This window comes from Diadema antillarum, unplaced genomic scaffold (assembly GCF_040938485.1).
Source record: "Diadema antillarum isolate AM-2024a unplaced genomic scaffold, OU_Dant_1.0 seq00001603_RagTag, whole genome shotgun sequence".
NCBI lineage: Eukaryota > Metazoa > Echinodermata > Echinoidea > Diadematoida > Diadematidae > Diadema > Diadema antillarum.
This window is the reverse complement of record NW_027272317.1, coordinates 14,364-29,833: the sequence shown is the minus strand read 5'-3', so window position 1 is coordinate 29,833 and position 15,470 is coordinate 14,364. Positions and strand designations below refer to the sequence as shown.

At 37.6% G+C, this 15,470-nt stretch overlaps 1 protein-coding gene across 1 annotated transcript; it reads right to left on the bottom strand.

Moving 5' to 3' along the window:
• Positions 1 to 2,279: 2,279 nt before the first annotated feature.
• LOC139711019 (basal body-orientation factor 1-like) lies at positions 2,280 to 15,099 on the bottom strand. Its single transcript, XM_071622941.1, has 10 exons — positions 14,977 to 15,099; positions 9,103 to 9,337; positions 8,751 to 8,816; positions 8,246 to 8,389; positions 7,415 to 7,566; positions 6,756 to 6,969; positions 4,975 to 5,178; positions 4,206 to 4,426; positions 2,693 to 2,884; positions 2,280 to 2,414 (listed from the first exon to the last, which is right to left on the bottom strand). The coding sequence occupies exons 1-10, from the start codon at positions 15,033 to 15,035 to the stop codon at positions 2,294 to 2,296; spliced, it is 1,608 nt and encodes a 535-aa protein (XP_071479042.1). The 5' UTR covers positions 15,036 to 15,099; the 3' UTR covers positions 2,280 to 2,293.
• Positions 15,100 to 15,470: the final 371 nt, after the last annotated feature.

Genomic DNA, 15,470 nt, shown 5'->3' with positions numbered 1-15,470 from the left:
CAGAGAGTAAAAGAAAAAAAAATTATTATACTCACAGCAGAGTTGACATAAAGTATGAAACGTGAAGGGTATATTTTCTTTTATCCATAGAGAGATTTATTGTACCAAACTGATTTCAGATAATTGTCATGCAACACAACATTCTGTCAGAGTAAGACCATTAGAAATCTTCAGAATGGTTATAGAATAGTATATCTAGATCTATACACTTTACAATATTTACATACTTACAGGTTGCTGTACCAAGCCTTGTATTCTCTCAAGATGGATGCAGCTTAAAGCAAATTTGTTGATACAATACATGTAGTTATAGTATTCTGGTTTCTACTGGCTGTGTAACTGTAAGAGTCAACTTGATATATTGGGAATTACACACAACCCTCAGTAAAACACATAAAGAATACCCATGGATGGCATGTGCAAACTTGGGTGTAGATGTACAACTGTGTACAACATGATTCTCAGTATTTTCAGTATTATCAGTAGTTGACAAGTTGCCCTTTCCTGTTTTTTTTTTTTTTTTTTGTTATGATGTGATATCAATCATGTTGATTAAACAGAGCACATGAATGTTGATAAGGTTTTGTTCTCAGTCATAAACTAAATTCTGGTTTGCTTCATTACTGTGAAATGAAAGAAAGAAAAACATCATAGGGCTTTCACTACTCATTGTGCCGAGACATACCAAAGAAGATCCAGCTTCAAACTCTTGGGTCACGGTTAGCAATAAGAAAGTGTGTTTGTACTACACACCACATCCATTTCTCTTCTTTATTTCATTTTGGTAGGAGCCAATTATATAGAGTAAGGGGGCAGAACACTTGGTCAAATTAGGATTTAGGTTACTGTAGTTCTACATCATTAATGCAGTAAAGAATATACCTATTGAGCTGTCAGTCCTTTTTTCCCCCTGCTAGAGATTAATTGAACTTAGATAGCACACTGTCTGGATAATAATGATGACTTGCACATATCTGACTCTGAGAAATCTACCCTTTTTTCCTTTTAATAAAAGTTCAGTCAATTTAGGATTTCGTAGATTCAAAACAAGTTTGGCTACAACAGTTTTAGACTGATCTCATGCAATGCATTAAATCATTCAAGTTAAAATCAATGTTTATGTGGAAATTGATTAGACTCACTGTTGCTTGGAGAACCTTGAAACATGTCAAAGAAAATTTAATCCTTAATTTCTTCAACTTAACTTTTATACAGAGTTATTTTGCAATGATCCATGCAATGCTTTTCATTTTTTTTTTCTTTTTTGCACTTTCACACAATATTCATACAATATCAAATTTAGCAGCTCATATTACAGAAACAGCCATTCGAGCATGTAATTCTTTTGCGATGCATATAGTAGGAATAGCTCATCCAAAACATGCTGAACAACCCTATAACAGTACATGACGATAAAAGGCCAGGGCAACACAATAGTATCTGAATACATGTGTATATACTACATTGTATTACCAGTCATATGTACACAGCAATGCAGAGTCAATGTGGAGAGTGAATGATAATTACTTTGCTAGAGTGATGCCAGAGATGGAGTAAGAATACTTTGTTCATATATTTAAGGTACAGGAAGTAACATTTATTCAAGTGTAACAGATTTTCAACTTCCCAATGGCAGACAAACCAAACATTGATAATGTGAATATAAAGACATGACAAGTGTAATTCTAATCAAATGTCTGCTTTGAATAAATATAAAAATCCGAGACTAAGTGGTATAATCACATGCTATGGAGAATTGTTCCCACGGTCATTGCTTTGTGGCTAGCACACAGCTACATACACAAACAATTCATGTAGTGAATATACAAGTCCATTGAAACTACAGTTTATCTGCATGGCTATGACACAGAGCATATATAAACAAGAGGCAATATTGCTTGTTCAATGTACAATGTACTTGCATTTAGCATACACGCAAACTGTACAATTGTCTACCACTTTCAGTGTGCGTATTTTGGTCATGGTAAATTTCAAGTTTAGAAGCATGTTGAACACGTTAGACTTTGTTTCTTGCGTGAAGGCACTTGGTAGACATTGATCAACTGTTAAGAATGAGACATCCTACAGAACATTATCAACTATCGCTTTATGTCTTGACTTGTATGTCTGCGAGAAGTGACAGCAAATTAAGATGTACCAAGTATTCACACATGAAAACTGTGTTGGTATGTGCTATCATTGGACAATGAATTTTCTTCTTCTGCTCATCACTCCCAAAAAATGTTGTTTTCCAGCAGTAAATAAAAACAGATATACAGCTTGGCAGGATTGTTCACATGGCGACAATGGATGTGGATTCCTTGACGAGAGGAAGTGCTACCGAGGGCTCACTGACGTCGGCTTGTGTCAAGAATGTTTGATCCTTGCTCTCAGGCGGAGCTTCAATGGCAAGACTGATGAAGGAAAAAAAAAGGAGAGAGAAATCATAACAGATCTCAAGTGAACATCAATACATCTCTTCAGCAGAGCCTAGAAAGCACCATTATACTTCATTTAAAGAGGACATCTGATATCACAATGCATTGTACCACAAGACAAAATTTAGCACAAAAGTTAACCTTCGCTTTGCTATACGAGAAAGTGGATACATCTTGTCGACTTGACTGTAGTGTTTTGATGTCAAGCTTTACAGAGAACACTCCGCCACAACCCTACACAGTAAGATACTCACTTTGCAGACTCCATGATGACCTTGTTGGAGATGCTCAACGAAGGGCGCTTCTGTTCAGGTGTTGGCTTGAGGTCAACAATGGGCTTATGGCCCGTCTTGGCCCCATTCATCTTAGCAAAGAGGAGTCTCAGGACTCGCTCCCTCTGCTCCCATGTCAGGTCACCAATGTCCAGCTTGGTACCAAGGCCAGCCCTGTTTAAATCATAGTAAAGAGAGGGGAGGGGTGAGGGGTGGGAAGCAGGGGAGTTTCAATGATACCGGTATATTAAACATGGCAACAAAACGTAAACTGACATGCAGCAATGTGTCATGCATTGGCAGTGTGCATATTCTATTCAAGAACTGGATGTTGACAAAACTTTGGATTAAATTACAAGTCTCTGCACCCTTCTTAAAAATCTGTTTTGATCAAACTTTTAGACTTTACCCTAACTATCATCACCATCTTTCACTTTAGTATCGTAACATAATCAAAAGGGAATACATGTATAACAATTGCAAATCATGTCAAAGACTGAACTGCACATGTTTGTGTCTTTAGTGCAAATGTATACATACAAGAGGCATAACTTCTCCCTCAAGATTTTGAGATTCACTAACACCAGAATTACTCTGAAGATTCACAGTGCAATTAACATAAGAACTAGGAACTACTAACTAGCCTTACACCTATATTTCAATGAGACATTAAAAAAAAAAAAAAGTTAGTTGGAAACTGATTGGACCCTTGGACAGCCAAAGTAAAGCCAACAACAACAAGCCATGCTGAAACTTGGCAATGCCTCTTTCAAGAATGAAGAGAGAAAGAGGGAGAAAAGGTAATGAAAGCATCAACAAACAATACACTAACTCTTCACTTCTACAGTGTCATAAACCATCCTCCACCATTACTCTTCCCATGACACTAAAGTAACACCTCTAAACAACAGAATGTACACATCATCCAAATGATTAGCAAGTGGATTGGTACTTAAAGGCGCATAGTCGCGGTAGTGTAGAGGGCAGTGTTGATGATACTGCTGATCACCGTTAGCATTGATACGAAGATTGCCGAAGTTGAGCTGTCATCAAGAGTAAAGCGCGTAGGTGTTGCTTGGTAACGTTGCCTTCGTTGTCTTCTCTGCGCATCAAGCATTCTGTAGTAATGCCAGGGTGCGTGCATATGTGCTTCTTATTATGACATCACAAAAGAAGTTTGCTAAAGCTGCCACCCCCCTCAGCCAAATCATGAGCAGAACTGTGATCGGACCACTGACTACAGTGGATCGGACTTCTTCGGACTGGGAAGTGGGTCACAGCGTAAGTGCTAAAGAGGAGTCGATAGCGTAGGTCTCTATAGGAAACTTGCGCCGTGCGCCCGCGTACGCATTTGACTAAACCACCGGGACCATGAGCCTTTAAAATCATTGTTCCTAGAAGTAAGGCTGGGTATAAATGTGTAAATAACATATCAGTGCAGTGAGACACATTAAATATCTTGTCATTGACTGGAGTCTGACTCTGAAATCCTTACCAAGTCTCGGCTGCCTTTAGGTCAGCATACACGCTGTTGGTGCTATTGTCGGATTGGTTGAAGGTGCGGATGCGCGGGAAGTCTGCCTTGCCAGAGTGAGCCTCCAACATCCTCTTCTGGTAGGCTGCCGCCGCATCACGGAGGTACTTGGACTGGTTGGCGAAAATTTCCTTCTTCACTATTTCCAGCGAATCTAGGAAAAACTGCTCCATTTCAGTTCTCTGTGGCGAGTGGTGAATTCAAGAAAAGGGAAGTGAGAAATGTCACACATTAACATGAATACTAGTACATCAAATTGCATGACACCAAGCTGACTGGCACAAAATTTGGAAAATATTTGATGTGATTTTGTGCCTTCCTCATTTTTTTATTCCCGTGGAAGGGATAGAATAGAACTGATTTATTTTTAAGTGGACTTGCCTACACCTAATTGTTGTGTGAACCCCACACATAGTAGGCATCATGAATTAGATAAACAAAATAGGTTTCAACCTTTTTTAATCCAAGACAGAATCACTGTGGATACCTGTACGATATCTCACGTTGCAAGGGAAAGTTGCAGTGCTCTGTTCCTTGACATAATCAATGTCACTTACAATTTCCTCTTGCCCTCCTGTTAAAATATTAAGTGTCTATTTAAAGAGTGGGTTGTTTGTTTGTTTGTTTGTTTGCTTGCTTGCTTGTTTTGGGGGCAGCTTGAGGAGAAGACAACCTATTGCAAATCATGCCTCATCATCTGTGATGATTGACAAAAGGAGTAAACTCCTACCTGATCCAGAATTGTCTTGGCCAGTTTCTTCACTTTGTTCATCTCCTTGGTCTGCATGTCCACCGTCCTCATCAGCTTGGCGATTTCCACCTTGCTGGCTTCGGTCTCCACATGGGCCCGCTGCTGTGTAGACTTCTGCTCCCTCTCAAACTCCTTCACTACATGGCTCAGGGAGACCTCCAGACTTGACACTTTCTCTTGCAGCTTTATAAAATCCAGATATATAAGAGAGCAAAGTGTTATATTTGTGTGAGTGCTTTTCTTTTTTTGTCACGTTGCTTCCTTTATCAAAAGTTTAGACACTATTGTAAAACGAGGAATATTCGCGTGTATCTTAATTTCGCGAATTTCACGAGCGCCAAGATTCGCGAAATTAAAATGCACATGAAAGTTCTTGTCCACAATAAATGCATTGAACGCCAGGGCAATTCGCAAAAATTTCATGCCACGAAAAAGGCCGTCAGCTCCAATTCGTGAAAATTTCATGCCACGAATATATCATGTTTTACAGTATTCAAAAGATGCTGGATGATTCACTATAACCATTTCATACATCCATGGCTAACTTTCCACTTCTTTGATTGCAGTACAAATTCAAATGGGGATGATCCATGAAAACTGCCCTGTGGCTTGCTCACATGCCCCAATAATTGTGATGATTTTGTGTCTTAATTCAACTACCACTAGGGGAGACACTCACAAGGTAGACAACCTCAACTTCAAAAGGTTAATATTACACAAGTCTGTTCCCCCCAATGGGTCAACTTGTACACATTCACTACATATTCAATAGCTGCTTCCAACAGAAGGCTGAACAGCTTGAGGGACTCAGCAGAATTAAAGAGAACGTTTCAGTTTAGTACAGACTGTACATTATACAAATATCGACTGCTGCAGAGGGAGATGGTAAAACTATTTGCACCGAGGTGATGTCTCAACAGTGCTATGTCCCGAGACGAAGTCGAGGGACATGGCACTGTTGAGACATCACCGAGGTCAAATAGTTTTACCATGGCCCGAAAGAAAGCAGTCGATATTTGTTTTATATCCCTCTCGAGCATTTTACTATAGTAATGACGGTTCCCTTTTGGAAAAGTGTGCAGGTTTCGTGAACGATAAATCTAACGTTAGGCTGTAGCAGTGCAGCAGCAGTGCGTGCAGCGCGTAGCGAACGACACCGCTGCGCTGTTGTTGATTCCTACACACGAGCTACACTACAGCGTGCAAAACTCCGAAAGATCGAGGTCCAGGACTACGTTAGAAGTAGGCCTAAAGCGGCTTCGTTACCCAGATCATCTTCAAAATCGGTTTTAGTTTATTCCTAATTCGTACCTGATATGGTGTCCTCCTGCGATCATTCTTCCGTTACTGGAAGCAGTCACTTTGTCAATTGAGCTGAATGCATTGATCACGTATCACACGTCCACACGTTACACACCGACCGGCCACGCCATCGCACCACACAGATTTCTGTAATGCTGTCGCACATCACACCGCGCGCTCTCTTAGCGCTAGCTAGCTAGCTACAAGCCACAGGACTGTCGCTCAAAAGTATCGCTACTACGCGCACTGCGTGCATTCTTAAGTGAGAAATGTAGATATCGATCACACGATCACGATGGGTGCAAATCGTGGATTCCCAAAAGTACTATATCCCGCTGGCTAGTAACCAATTGCACCGCATCCAGCTGCTCGTAGCTAGCTAGTAAAACTACACCATGTTCGTGCTCTGTACAATCCTATGGCAAGAAGCTTTACACGAGGGATATAATACAAATTACCTCCTTGATAACTTTCTTCTGCTTCTTGCTTTCTATGACTTTTTCTTGAATGAGTTGATCTTGCAGCTCCCTGTCTCCTTTCAGCTGACTGTTCTCTGTCAGCAACTTCTCCTTTTCTGCCTTCAGCTCATCTGCTTCCTTCACATGGTAGTTCAGTGCCTCATTCAGTCGCACATTTTCTTTGTACACTGATCTTGTTGTTTCATCCAAGTTACTGTGAAATAACCACAAAGAGAAACAGTAAAGATGAATGAATACACAAAAATATTTCATAACATGGATAATATAAAGACTAACAATTGATGTTGTTTCTGCCCATCTTCCTCAAACAGCCTCACTGATACTAGATTCATCACAATGGCAATAATGGCTAATAAATGAATTCATTACCTGAACAAGTGGCTCTACACACAGCATAAAAATATACACATGCACGTCTTATACGTTACTATTATACTTTCTTTGATAATCTACTGCATAATATGTTAACATATTAGATCTTTCTTCCACTTTCGACTAAGCATGCATAGTTAAAATGTGAGATCCAAAAAAGGTATCATCAAGAGAAAACCTGTCTGTACTTTTTGAAAGCATATTTTAGGTCAAGATTCCAAGAGATGGGCCTTGTGTGCCTCAAGGCACTCTACTTGATGTTTTACCTGATGGCTTCAGTGTGCGCCCTCTCAGCCAACTCTGCAATCTTCTGGCTGGCCTCCTGCTGCAAACGGATCTTCTCCTCAAAGAATTTGTGCTCCATCCGCTGTAGCTGCTCTTGATGCTCCTTGTTGGTTAGGAACATCTCTTCTTTGATCTAAGTAGGAAAGAAACATACCGGTAGGTGCTCATGACATTAATTACTTAGTATGCTCATTTATTCAACATAAATTATTCTTACAGGGCATCACATTTGTAAAATGGTTCTACTTTCACACTTTTCATCGAATTTCGTTGAATTTACTGCACTTGTTGCTTTTCAAGTTCATTCATCAACAAGGCTTTCTTTGGGACAACTTACGGTTCAATTTATAGTACTTTATAGAAGAGACGAAGAAGAGTGTCCTACATAGTAGATCAGCAAGGGAAGTGGTGGAGCATGCCAGTCACAAACCAATTACAATTGTATGCACAATGAAAAATATTTTCTCATGAAATATATCACAAAAATATTTTGAAAAGTGGTGAATACTGCTACTTCTGTGAATAGTGCAGATGGTTATGTTTTTCTGTTTGAGTGTGTGTGTTTGTGTGTGTGATTTTCCATCAAATTCAAGGATATAGTACGCAACAGAGAATCTTTAATTTCTCAACAAAACATTTGTTTTTCCTGATTAGAAAAAAACATTAACCAAACAAGAACAGCAATATCATGTCACTTGTACTTTGTGATGTTCAGTTTCTATATTGCTGTATTCAGTAATACCTAATGTGTCAATTTCAGCCACAACGGAAGGGGGAGTGGAAGGGGAGAAGGTTTGGAACAAATTGCTCACCTCATCTAACTCTTTCTGCATTTGACCTCTCTTTCTCCTGAACTCTTTCACCAGCTTCAGCTCACTTTGCATCATCTTGACCTCATCTGTCTTGTCTTTAAGAGCCTGCTCCAGCTGCTGAAATCTCTCTGTGAAGTCTTCAATCTGGAATTTAAAAAAAAAAAATGCAAGCAGAATAAGTATTATGTAACAGAGATAAGCAAAACTTCAAAAATCAAGGAGGAAAACAAAAATGCTGGAATATTACTGTCTCTCAATATTTCTTCTTCAAATGCATATCTTTCTTGGCAGATAAGTCACATAATATATTATAGAAAGTCCAGTATGTTAAGCATTTATGATTTGGGGAAAAAATGCAAATGTTCCAAAAGACTTGAGATGGTGTGTAATTTGGCAAAAGTGGCTTATCATGATATCAAAATAAAACTCACATGACAGTATAGAAATCTCACATAAACTACATTAACTATATCAGCTACATCAAACTATCAATGCTTATACTTACAATTTGCTGTTTATCTTTCCTTGATTCTCTTCTTGTGTCCTTCAGCTGCTTCTGTAACTTTGAAATCTGGAAAAGACAATTTCATGAGAAACAAGAAGTGAGAACTTTGTGTAATGGTATGAGTTTGATGGCATTATTGTTTGTGCAGTAGAGTAAATTTAAATGTAACGAATACATGGAGAAATAAATCAGTCAATCAATCATGCACTCAATCAACACATAAATCACTGTGAAAGAAAGTATTACTCATTTGGATGTATTTGTTTGTGTTGTGTCTGTTTGTTTGTTGTTTGTGTGGATGTGAAGACAAGGTATGCAATATATGTATCTTATGGGTTCATATTGTACATACCAATTCCTCCTTTGTCTGATCCTCTTTCTTCAGGTAGGTGATAACTTCAATTGTGTCTCTTTCAGACACCTGCATGTTCTTTTCAAGAGCTTCATTCTCCAGAGCCAGCCTCTTGGCTTCCTCTCTGAACTGCTGCCTTGCATTTTCTGTCGTGGCTAGTCTTGCTTCCCACAGTCTGGTATTGGCCTGGGCCAAAGCAGTGTCTGTAAACTTCTTGCTATCCTTTGATTTCTTCCTACAAGGGTGATATGCATACAATAAATGTGCAATCATATAATACAGATGCAGTATTTGATGTTATTTTGCAGAAAGAAACATATCATATCAAAGAATGCACTTCTCAGGAAGCCAAATGCAATGAAGTAGATCTTTATAAAAGAAAAGATTGTCATAGAAATGACAAAAATCCAGCTTCCTGATTGGTTGTAGCTATGGGAAGTTGCCATTCAAGCAAGAGTTGCTATCCTAACATCTTTTATAAAATGGGGCCCAGAAGAATACAGTATTCCATCTCCACAGAGAAAATGTAAAACAACTTTTTGATGTAGATCCAGAATTCTCTCTAGCTCTTTCTGTGCACTGGGCAGTCTATATAAATGTATCACATGCTGTCACTCTGACACTCACTCACTGGTTGCCGTAGCCATAGAACATCAAGTTTCTACTCAAAATTCACTCAATATAGAATTCCTCAATGGCAGCAAGAGTAATATTCCTCCTGGAATACTGCTCTTGTGTATGAAATGAACTTACAAAGGAAGAGTGATGCAAAAAAGATTGACTCGGTTCAGAAGAGAGTGACAAAGTTGGTATCTGAAGTTAAATTGTCATATTCTGAGAGACTCAAGTCTTCGGGGATTCCATCCCTAGAATATCGATGTGAATATTTGGATATGATCAAAGTGTTCAAGATTTTGCATAATATGGAAGATTTTGATCCACCTATTCTCTTTGTTATCAATGATCAAGTTACACGCGGTCATAAGTTTAAGACTGAAAGTTGTATAAAGGAAGATGTAAAGCTAGTATTGTAGTACGGGATGGATTAATATACAAACATAGAGAAGATTTGAGTGTGAGTAATGAACACTGCAAAAGTTTATTCATTGAGATAGAAAATACTGTTAATAAGAATGTAGTGTTGGGTGTTTTTTACAGGCCACCTAACCAATCTGTGCAATTTTTTATAGATGAAGTTTCTTCTGTTTTGAACATTGTAAATAGGGAAAATAAAATAATATATTTGGTTGGTGATTTTAATATAAATTTGATGAATGTTTCTTTTTGTTCATATAAATGACTTTGTGAATGTATGTGCAACATGTTCGCTGTATCCACTTATTCATTATCCAACCCGTGTGACTCCAAAATCTGCAACTTTATTAGATAATGTATTTACAAACAATATTAGAAATATATTTTGTGGACTTATTTTGGCTGATATCAGTGATCATTTTCCTGTATTCTGTGTTTCTTATGATGAAATTCAAGAAAAAAAGGTGTGTTTCCTGGAAAAGACAAATAAATGAAATGAATATTGTACAGTTTTGTCGAAATTTGGAAAGTGTTGATTGGAACTTTAAGTCATTTGATCCTAATTGTTGTTATGATGAGTTTATAATGAAATTTAGATGTTTGTATCACAGATGTTTTCCTTTGTGTGAAATTAAAGTAAAATATAGAAAAAATAAATCATGGATTAATAAGAATTTGATGAAAATGATAAGGAAAAAATGGAGATTATATAAGAAATATATGAATAATCCTACTGAATATAGGAAAAATGTTTATAAGAAATTTAGAAATAAAGTAACAAATGAATTAAGGAAGGTGAAACATATAAAAAGAAATTTGATGGTTATAAAGGAGACATAAAGTCAACATGGAAAGTTATTAATGATGCATTAGGTGTGAAATCTAAAAAACAAAATATTATGAAAATTGATATTGATGGTGCATCAATTACTAATAAAGATGATATGGTTGAAAGATTTAATGATTATTTTGTTGATATTGGTTTTAATCTTACAAACAATGTGCAATATTCAAATTATGATTATAGTTCACAATTGACAAGAAATGACAAAACGGCGTATTTTTCTCCAATAACATGTAAAGAAATTATTGATATTGTGAATGATTTAAAGAGTGGAACCAGTGTAGGTTATGAAGATATAGCTGTTGATGTTGTGAAAAGAGTGATTCATGTAATCTGTTCTCCTTTATGTTATATATTTAATTTGTGCATTTCCAATGGCGTATTTCCGGATCAACTGAAGATTGCAAAGGTAATTCCTGTTTTTAAAAGTGGTGATATTTCTAATTTGGTGAATTATCGTCCGATATCTGTTCTGCTGTTTTTTTCCAAAGTATTTGAAAAATGTCTATATAAACGACTATACACTTTTTTCATTTCATGTAATCTCTTATCAAACAGTCAGTATGGATTCCGTTCGGGACACTCCACTTCTACAGCTCTTCTTGATTTGATACATAAAGTTACAACAGCAATTGATTTGAAACAGTATACTATTGGTTTGTTTCTTGATTTAAGCAAAGCTTTTGACACTCTTGATCATTCAATTTTGTTGAATGAATTAGAAAATTATGGTATTCGCGGAGTTTTGTTAAGATTATTTAAAGATTATTTGTCTAAGCGATTTCAGTTTGTAACAATTGACAATTATAAGTCTTCATATAAATACATTCGTTGTGGAGTGCCACAGGGTTCCATTCTCGGTCCATTGTTATTTCTGATTTATATCAATAATATTGTTTGTTCAAGTAAAATGTTACAGTTTATTTTACTTGCAGACGACACCAGTGTGTTCATGTCACATAACAATTTTAGTTATTTAGTGGATTTATTTAATCATGAATTGATTTGTTTGAGTAATTGGTCGATTAATAATAAATTGGTGATAAATGTAAGTAAAACTCAGTTTATGGTATTTGGAAAGAGAAAATTTGATATGAATGCTGTTTTGTATTTTAACGGTCAAACAATTTCCCGTTTGTCTTGTGTAAAGTTTTTAGGAGTGTATATAGATGACAAGCTCTCATGGCATGAACACATTGGTGTCATGTGCAATCGTATTGCCAAAGGTATTGGTATTTTTTATCATCTGAGGCATTTCCCTAGATATATTCTGATTATGTTATACCATACTTTATTTATTTCCCATATCAATTATTGCAATGTGGCCTGGTCCAATGGAAATGATTTTTGTATGAAAAAATTGTTTGTATTACAGAAAAAAGCTATTCGAATAATTTCCAATGTATCTTTTAATGCTCACACTTCACCTTTATTTTTTCATTTGAAGCTTTTAAATGTATATGATATTCATAGATATAATCTTGCAATTTTTATGTATGTGTCTTCAAAAGGTTTATTGCCCTCCAATATTTCTTCCAAATTTTTATTGAATAGTAATGTTTATGCTTACAACACCCGCCGTGCTAATGATTATCATTTATGTCATGTGAGAACAAATATGTCTAAGAATACAATTTTTTATAAAGGTCCATTAATATGGACCGAAATACCATTTGATTTGAAAATGAAACCGTCTTTGAATAGTTTTAAAAGGAATTATAAATTTTCACTCCTGAATTCATATTCTCATTCAGAATGATTATTTTAACTGCACTTATATATGTCTTTTGATTTGTTCTTCAGTCCTGTCCTTTTCTTTTCCTCCTTAGTTTCGTTTCTATACTCCCGATACATTTGTATATTTTACACATTATTTATGTTTTCTAGGGGTCAGCAATTAACAAGGCTTATTGCTCTTCTCTGTTGACCCCCCATTCACATGAATTTACGCATCGGCTCTTGTTCTTGTTGTTGTTTTGTGTATGTGTGTGTATTTCTTTTGATATTCATATATTTGTATCAATGTGTTTTCATTGTATGAATTGTTTGATGATTTTATGTCGAATGGAAACAAATTTGAACTTTGAACTTTGTAAGAGGTTAAACTCTTTCAGCCAGAGAGTAGTAAATTCTTGAAATACGGTATCCTTAGTGCAGAAACTGTCAAGGCAACATCAGTTAATGCCTTCAAGTCTAAGCTCACTGATCACTGGAAACAGAAACATTAACATTAACAAATTTAATCCAGATTGCATAAATTGACCACCCCATGGATAGGGGATCTACATCACATGGAACTCCTCAGGCTCAGGATTTCACCCTTTGAATGGCCCTCTACAAGTCTTTGACTTTTATGGACTTTCATAGGTAAATTCATTCAGGTAATAAAACGGTTTGATCTTGGAATGCCCTCCCACTGAGTCCCAGACCATGGACCATGGGGTCCATGCAGACAATGTTGTTGTGACGGCCTGCACCTCCTCAGTCACAATGCCTTTCGTCTCCTGCTGACGCAAGAGCGTAGTAAATTAGCTAGTTTTGAGGCAGTTTCTACTTGCACCTTGTAAATTATTGGCACATTGGCACATTCACCTTACCCCTATCGCCTATGTGACACACACTGTCACCAATCACCAAGATCTGCAAGAATCTTCAACAAGGTTGAAGGTAGCAGACTACCGACAAGAAGAAAAAGAAAAAGAAGAGGAAGAAGAAGAAGAAGAAGAAGAAAAAGAAAAAGAAGGGGTAAATTACAGAATACCGGCAGCCAATCACGGAGAGCGCAAATCGCTCTGAAAAGAGCGTAATTACGCTTGCCGATAGCAACCATCTGAAATATTAATCCGATCTGCGATACGGTCCGTGATTCGGCTGTCGACGATTGCATTTGTTTACGTGTGTTTTCTTTGCTCTGTGCGATGAGAAGTGTGGTATCTTACGTTGTTCTCGGGGGTTTCGGGGGTGTCCCCCGAATAATGTAGTTCTAGATCCTGACGATGCTAGTCTAGACTAGCCGTTAAAATTTACCCGAATTTACGATGAATACTCACGTTTTTAGGAGTTGAGGATAGTCCGTATACTAGAAATCGATAGCAATTAAAGTGAGACTAGAAAACAATCACTTATCTAATTGCTGGTGCTAGCTTACAGTAGAGCTTACGCACTGTGTGGGTGCTCTTGACAGCCCACCATGTTGACTCTATGCAGTCGTACAACAGTACCTACACACAACAGCTTATGATGCGTACGTGTGCAGTGATAGCGCGTATTGAGTCTGCAGAACGCGCGCATGTTTACTAGTACAGTGTACAATACGTATAGCAGTTGAGTGCGCACATGTCTCTTGACAATACGCGTATACGCGCTGTCTTGCCAAACTAGTGTGTAGTGTGATTGATCGTGAATGACTTGTGTCGAAAAGAGTAAAAGGAAGAAGAGCTGCCAGCTGTGATGACGTCATCACGTTTAAAATAGTTCCGTCAAAATCGGCTCAATTTTCTTTATCGACGATTTACTCGAGATATCTTGATTTAGAGCAGTTTTCCTCCGAAACCACTCAATTTTCATAAAAATTGTGTGGTCAACCTACTTTTTGACGGCCGTTCCGTTCCCGGGCTTTTTTGGGGCCCCAAACGACGGGAAAGACGAATTTCAGCCCTACGGGCTGAAATTCATCTCTAAGGGAGAGCCGCCGGAGGCGGGGCCTTCGGCCCCGCCTCCGGCGGCTCTTATACGCACCAATATGCTAATGATGCAAAACCGGTATTCTGTAATTTCCCCATCAGAAGAAGAAGAAGAAGAAGAAAAAGAAAAAGAAGAAGAAGAAGAAGAAGAAGACTAATTTGAGTGAACATTGATCCGCTAACACAGTTTTCATTGACTGGGACTGATAGGGAAGGCACGCAATACTTTAAATAACATCATGACATAGCATACTTCATTGAAATTAGGTTACTTCATATACTTCAAAATTAAAAGGAACATTTTTCACTTACCCTTTCTTCCCCTTACCCTTCCCTTTTCCTTTTCCGCCCTTCTTTGCTTTCTTCGGCATGGTGTTATTGTGATATTTCTCCTACGGTTTGGTGAAACGAAGCATTAAAATGCCAACATCCTCACAGAGTTTCGCGAACTAACTTCGCTGATGACCGGAGCCTCGTGTGTAAACCTGTGGTGATAACACTAGGAAAGTGTGCATTCAGCGTGTGCGCTATATGACCCAGCGAAATTTCAGTGTATGCGACTTTCGTCGCATGGCAACTACAGTACTCTTCCCTCCAGCCTGGCGCTCGCATGCTCGCAATCAACCACACGGAAGTGAACGAGCTGGCGACGCATTACATGCGCTCTTCCAATGAAAAATGAATACCGGTAATTGATAAATAAATAAATACACACATAATTGTGATACGATGTGCTATAAAGGTTTTCAAGGAGTAAACAAATATCTTGTTCAAACAAAATGGTTCAAACAATTCAAATAATAACT